Below are 6,543 nucleotides of genomic sequence, written 5' to 3' on the forward strand. Positions count from 1 at the left end.
GCTTTATTTCCCCTGCCTGATGCAGGCACAGCCTGAGGGAGGGTTGGCTGCTGAGTCTCCATGTGACATTATTGAGAGCTTTACGTTTGCTCTTTCCTGTTCTTTCTTTGGAAGGGGCAAGCTGTGTTGCAGAAATGTCAAGAAAACAAGCTGAAAACAAAGTGGCAAAGTCCTGGTGGGAACTGGAGCTCCTGGGAAACCTGGAGCTGGTGCTGCCGGTGGAGTAAAATTGGAGCCACAATCCAGGGTTTGCTGTTGCTCAGGGGGGCTTATAAATGACCTGTCTGTGGTCATTCAGGGCCACCTGGAGGTCCAGCCCAGCTCCTCGGGGTTGTGCCATTCCCAAAAAGGAAAAGGCACAGTCCTGGTGAAGATCCTGCTGGTGTGGTTTTACCTGTCTGTGGAAGCTGCCCAGAGCCAGTCCCGGCATTGGTGAGGTTTCCTTGGGTTTCCTGTTTTGCCTCCACACTCTGCTGGGTTTGGGCCATCTGAAACAGCATTTTTCCAGCACTGAAAGCTCTTTTTTTTCCCCCCCCAAGCAAACAAGGAAAACATGGCCTTTTGTTATTTATAATTTTTGTGAGAGGAGGAGGAGATTTGGGACAGAATGAGCCCCAGGGCAGCAGCTTTTCTGCCTGCTCCTGGGATTTTCTGCCTGTCTCTGGCACACTTTAAGTACCAAAGCCAATTCCTCCAGTTTGTCTGGATCTCCTGTCTGGTCTCCCCCATCCAGCCTCAGTACCCATTCCGTGCTTCCCAGAAACGCTGCACGGGGTGGAAATGTGCATCCAATCATGGCAAAAGCTGTTTTCTATCAATCCCTCTCTGCCTAGGTTTACTTAAAAAATTCCCTGAGGGATTTCTGGGAGAAGGAGACCTCAGAATGGCCACTCTTTGAGGCTTCTCTGAGCCCCAGACCGGGGTGCCCTCCCCAAAATGTGTCACTGCTCTGAGAGCAGATGTGGGCCATAATGAGAATATTTCCAAGCATTTAAAATAATACTTCTGAAGCTCAAACACACACTGGGATCATTTTATTTCCTCAGAGTTTGAAGCTTTCAGGGTGTACTTGAGTCAGTTTCGTAAATTCTCTCAGTACCCGGTGAGGGTTGGGATGGTTTGTGGTGTCCAAAGCAAAACTGAAGGATTGGATGAGATCTTCAAGTGCAACCACACATGTCAGGAACATGACAAATAACACAAGACTCCCAATGACAACACAAGAGACACCAAAGACAAGTCCATGTTTCTGCAGCTCACACCAGAGCTCTGTGAGTTAATGTGCCCTGGGAGGTGTCACATCTCCCTCTTTGCTTGTGGCATATCTGTCGTAATTTGTCTTCCAAATATTGATCCCCCAAAATCAGCCAAGTGCCTGTGGCTCCCAGGAGCCAGGTGGATCCTTCTGCTCAGCTCTGGGGGCCTTTTCCATCAGAGTGAGCTGAGCCCAGTTTGATTGAACCCTCCTTTATAACACTGATGTGATACTGGTTAATACTCTTTGCTTGGTTATAGCCTTGCAGTCCAGGTTAGGCTGGATTGGACCCGAGTGATGGATTTTTGTAGTGGAAAAAGGTTCAGTTTATGTGGAGATAATGAACGGATCCTGACCCAGAGCCCTCTGTGAGCTTGGTGGATGCTCCAGGTGATGGTGGCTGTAGCTGCCCAGGATCAGGGCTGAAATCCCCAGAGCTGTGCCAAGGCTGAGCCTCTCACTCACAGCTCGGGGTTCAGAAGGATCCCCCAAAACAACAAACATGCAGAAGCACTGAAACACCCGAAACGAGGCACCTGAACACCCGGTTCAGCACAGGGGAAACCTCGGCATCGACAACGGCTTTCGAGGGGACGGAAAACGAGAGTCCCCAGCAGCAACAACACAACCAGCAAACCTTCCGGCACCACAACGTCCTGATGGGTCAGGTCCTGGCATCTGCAGCACACAAGGACAATTCCAGAGGGATTTGGAGAGTTGAGCAGGCCTTCCTCACTGCAGCTCTGAGAATCCCCTGCACAGACAGGACTCGCTGGCGCTCACGAGATGGACTCCAGGAGCAGCTCGTCGGGCGGCACGGGGGGGATGTCCATGCTGTTTATTTGGCCGAAGAACTTGGGAAGAGACCAGAACTTGAGGCGAGGGAGATTCCTCTTCCTGACACGGATGTCGTGGGCGCTGTCGGTGCCAGAGGCGCTGCTCCGGCGGGGCGGGAGCCGAGCCCTCAGGGCCACGCAGCCGTGGCGCAGCAGCTGCGCCTGGAACTCGGAGGTCATGAAGTAGTAGAGGACGGGGTCCAGGCAGCAGTTGAGGCTGGCCAGGCACAGGGAGATGGGGTGGAAGCGCAGCGTGCTCCGGTGCACGGCGCAGTCCCGGATGACGTTCTCGATCACCATCATGAAGAAGGGGAAGTTGATGTGGTAGGGGGTGAAGCAGATGAAGAAGACGGCGGCGCACATGAGGACCATCCTCAGGGCCTTGCGCTTCTCGCCGGCGTCCTGCAGCGCCGTGGGGCCCTCCCGCAGGGAATGCCACATCCTCCACGTGCACCAGGCGATGGTGCCAAAGGGGATGACGAAGCCGAACAGCTCCGCCACCGTCACCAGCGCGATGGCGGCCCCCGGGCTGAGCTGCTTCACGCCCAGGTCCGAGAAGCAGCTGTTGATGGAGTTGGACAGGGCTGGGCTCCTGACGATGATGAGGGGCAGGCAGGCGGCCCCCACCAAGAGCCAGACCAGGGCGCTGATGGCCACGTCGTAGCGGCGCTTCCAGCCCTTGGCTCGGAAGGGGTGCAGCAGGAACAGGTACCGCTGGATGCTGATGCAGCTGAGGAAGCAGATGCTGGCGTACATGTTGAGGTACTTCAGGTAGAAGCACACCTGGCACAGGAAGCTCCCGAAGGGCCAGCTGTGGTTGATGTAGTAGTAAGTCCGCAGGGGCAGGGACAGGACGTGGGCCAGGTCGGCCACGGCCAGGTTGATCATGAAGATGACGGCTTTGCTCTTCCTGCTGAGGAAGCGGCACAGGACCCACAGGGCAGCGCTGTTGGCCAGCAGCCCCGGGATGAAGATGAGGGTGTAGGTGGTGGCGTAGAGGGTGGACTGGAAGGACATCTGGGGGTAGGAACAGTTCCCGGAGGACACGTTGCTCTCCATCCTGGCCGGGTCTCTTCACTCATGGGGCAGTCACGGCAGGGGGAGAGGTTCTGGAGTGAGTAAAAAGATGCTGTAAAGCCAAAATCTCTGCATGGAGCAAGCGTGCTTTAGGACAGAAGAGTCAGTTGTGTGTTGGCCTGTGTGCAAGCCAATGTGCGTGGTGGGAAGGGTGACCCCACTCCCAGGGAGTGATTCCAGGCATCCTCCACCCTCCCCTTGCAGAGGGGTTCTGTGGGATCTCGTGAGATTCCCCAATTACAGTGATTACCCTGAGCTCTGTAACATCCATCTCTTGATTGCCAGAGAGCTTCTGCAGCTCCCTGGGTTTTCCAGGACCACTTTTATTTCATCTAGTTTTCCATTACACTCTGTCAAATTGGTGCTCTACATCTACAAGCAATTGCAGCTGGACTGTAAATAAATAGGGATTTGAAATAGATTTAGGCATTGTCTTTGCAGATCCGTGCAGGGATCTGATGTGAATCGGCAGCAAATGCAATAATTAACATCCCCAGGCAGCTGAGGCCAGGGGAGAGCTGCAGACAGATCCATCAGCTCTGGCTCCAGAGTTAAGGCTGGATTTATAAGTTAATAACTGGCCAAACACACGCCAGTTGCTCTGCTGGTCCTGCTAACTCAATTCCAGCACTCCTGGCACATTGTGCAGGCATCGTGCCGGAGCAGCAGGAATTATCCCCCAGCAGCAGGAATTACCTTTCAGCAACTGCTCAGGACATGCAGGGAGATAAATACAACTCCCTTCTAGTTGAAGTATGAATTCTTCTCCTCCATTTACACATCCCAGCTCACCCAGTGCTCAGGGGATTTATTAGAGGGTCATGGGGAGTTCAGGTGCTCCTGCTGCTCTCTGGAGAGGTGATGGATTTTGCCATTCATGAGCAGATCCCATGGGAAAGAATCTGTTCTTTTGGGAAGAGAGGATTTGGCGGCAGCAGGATACAAACCCAGGGGATGCAGCATCGTCAGTAATGAACAGTGGGATTTTCCATTTGGAAATGGAGCCTTCCCTGCCCTTCCCTGCCAGGAACTGGGGCTAGCAGAGCCCTCAGCACCTCCTGTCACTGTCACCCAGCCCCTGATCAGCAGTAATTAATTAAGAAGCAGCCACAGTGCTGTTTCCTAGAGCCTGGTCCTTGTCACAGGGATGGAATTCCAGGAGAAAATCCATCCCAATGCTTCAAAGTACAGGATGAAGTCTCCTCCATCCTGCTCCCCCTCACCTGGGCAGCTCCTTGGGGGGGTTACCACATTTTCAGGCTCAGGAGGAAGCCATCATTTTAGATATTTTATACTTTTATGCACAACAAATATCTAAAATACAGCCCCAGCCTCACCTCTGATGTGAGCAGGGTCAGTGCTCACACCCTGCTTTCCAAACTGAGCCTTTCCCAATCTGCCTTCTTGCTTTTCCTTGTTTTTCCAGTGGAACTGGGGCTGCTGAGTGAGGGCACCTCTCGACTGCCGACTGTGCCAGAGGTTTGTGATTGCTCCACTGAGTTGGGAAAGGCAGGGGAAAGGGAACATCTGTGCTGAGGGAATACTGGCAAAAAGCTCCTCTGTGCTCCTCACCTGCCCAAAAACCCACGAGGGACTTGTGCACTCAGTCTGTTTAACCCAGGGAAAGGGGTGGCAGGATTTGTCTTCACATCCCTGCAGAAAACAGAGAGGGAAAACTGCCAGGGAGCGCTGGGGAATGTAGCTGTTCCCACCTCCTGTCACAGCTGTCCCGTCACAGAGGTGGCACTTGGTGTGGGCTCATGGAAAGGGTCACAGAGCCCCTGCTGTCCCTGCCACACAGCTCAGCCCAAATCCTACACCTCTTCCTTCCATGGGGAGCCTCCCTGCTGGTTTCCTCCGTGTTTTTGACTTTCCCTGGAGCACAGCAGTGCCTGTTCCTGGCAGGAGGGCTGGGTGACACTCCTGGTACCCCTCACAGCTTCGGCTGGCAGCGCTCTGGAGGGCACTGGCAGGAAAGTACCAGAGATCCCCACCCTGGGCTGGGGTCAGGCCAGGCTTGTTCGCTACAACAATTCCTGGGGAGGTGGAGCTGTACATTTTTTATTGTTTTCCAGTTTTCCTTTTGCCCCATGTCCCTCCAGCTTCCCCCTGCTCTGCTGATGGTGTTAGGACAGAGATGTTCCTGCAGGCTCTGTCTGAAGTTTTGTTCAGTGCCTTTATAAATCTTCTTTAAAATATTCCTGACATTCTTTGATTATTTTCCCATTTCATCCACGCATTTAAACACGGAGCAGGAGCAAGGAGTGTAGTTGGTTTTTTTTTGGCAAAGCTGAGTGTTAATCAGCTGAAATTCCAGAAGGGAGCCCAATATCAGTGCCCGAGGAGTCAGAGCACCGACTGTGGATGCAGCTCCGCCATTCATTAAACATCAAATAACGCCGCAATTAATTGGAGGCCGTGGCAGCTCTTGGAGCACCCGGGGTTGATTTTTTAAGTGTTCCTGGAGGCGAATGTGACTGTCAGCGCTGGAAACCGCCCGGCTCCTGTGAATCAGCCCGTGCCCCACCCAGCCCCACACCACCGGGGTGTTCCTGCATTTACAGCTCCCGATCCATGGGCAAACTCGCCCTCATCTTTTCCATGGGCTGCTGGGACAGCCCAGGCTGAAGCTGAGCTCCAGGCATGGCTGGGGAGAGCCCTCCGAGCTGGGGCGTGGGAGCAGAGCTGCCTCCCTTCAGCGCTGGGATGCTGGAGGGAAAGGCAGGTTTGGGAAAAAAAAATTAAAAGAAAAATAATAATAAATCCATTTATGGCTTGAAATGAGGTCTTGGTTGAAGTAGTGGAGTTTACTGGAGGCTGGGGTTGCAAGCAACAATTTTGTTTGTTTAATCAAACAAACAAACAGTAATAGGAAATGCGAAAATAGAGCCGGTGGCTTTTGGCAGCCTCTGTCAGTAAGGACAAAATTGAGATTTTTTGGCTAAAACAGCCTCCCCCCACGTCCTCCTCAACACCACAGCCTGTCCCAGGCACCGGCTCCTCTCACCCACCCTCGGAGACAAACTTGTGGGCACAGCAGAAGCGGCTGAGGATGTTGCACCAGCTCCTGCCCGATACCATCTCTTGAACCACAAAGAAGCGATAAAGTCTCTGAAAGTGCGCCGGTTTCAGCGTCCTGAAGAAAAGAGCAGAAATTCCACTCACCTTCCTGCGCTTCCCATGCTCCGGGGGGGTCATAGCCGTGCTAGGGAGCAGGAGCAGCCGGCGTCCTGCTTTTATCGCCCGCTGGATTTCTCAGCAACCCCAGCGCCTCCTCGTTCAACTTCCACATGTTTTCGGAATCCTGCCGGCATCTGCAGCCCGGTCCGGTGGCTGCAGAGCAGGAAATCCTGTATTTTGTTTCTCTTCTCCGCA

General features: G+C 53.5%; 1 protein-coding gene across 1 annotated transcript; it reads right to left on the reverse strand.

The window, feature by feature from the left end:
• Nucleotides 1–1,012: 1,012 nt before the first annotated feature.
• On the reverse strand, nt 1,013–6,543 carry LOC102100977 (putative P2Y purinoceptor 10). Its single transcript, XM_005526233.3, has 2 exons — nt 6,334–6,543; nt 1,013–3,200 (listed from the first exon to the last, which is right to left on the reverse strand). The coding sequence occupies exon 2, from the start codon at nt 3,148–3,150 to the stop codon at nt 2,035–2,037; it is 1,116 nt and encodes a 371-aa protein (XP_005526290.2). The 5' UTR covers nt 3,151–3,200; nt 6,334–6,543; the 3' UTR covers nt 1,013–2,034.

Source organism: Pseudopodoces humilis, chromosome 15 (assembly GCF_049639895.1).
Source record: "Pseudopodoces humilis isolate 2021_Gansu_Grassland_sample_001 chromosome 15, ASM4963989v1, whole genome shotgun sequence".
In the NCBI taxonomy this organism is placed as follows: Eukaryota; Metazoa; Chordata; class Aves; order Passeriformes; family Paridae; genus Pseudopodoces; species Pseudopodoces humilis.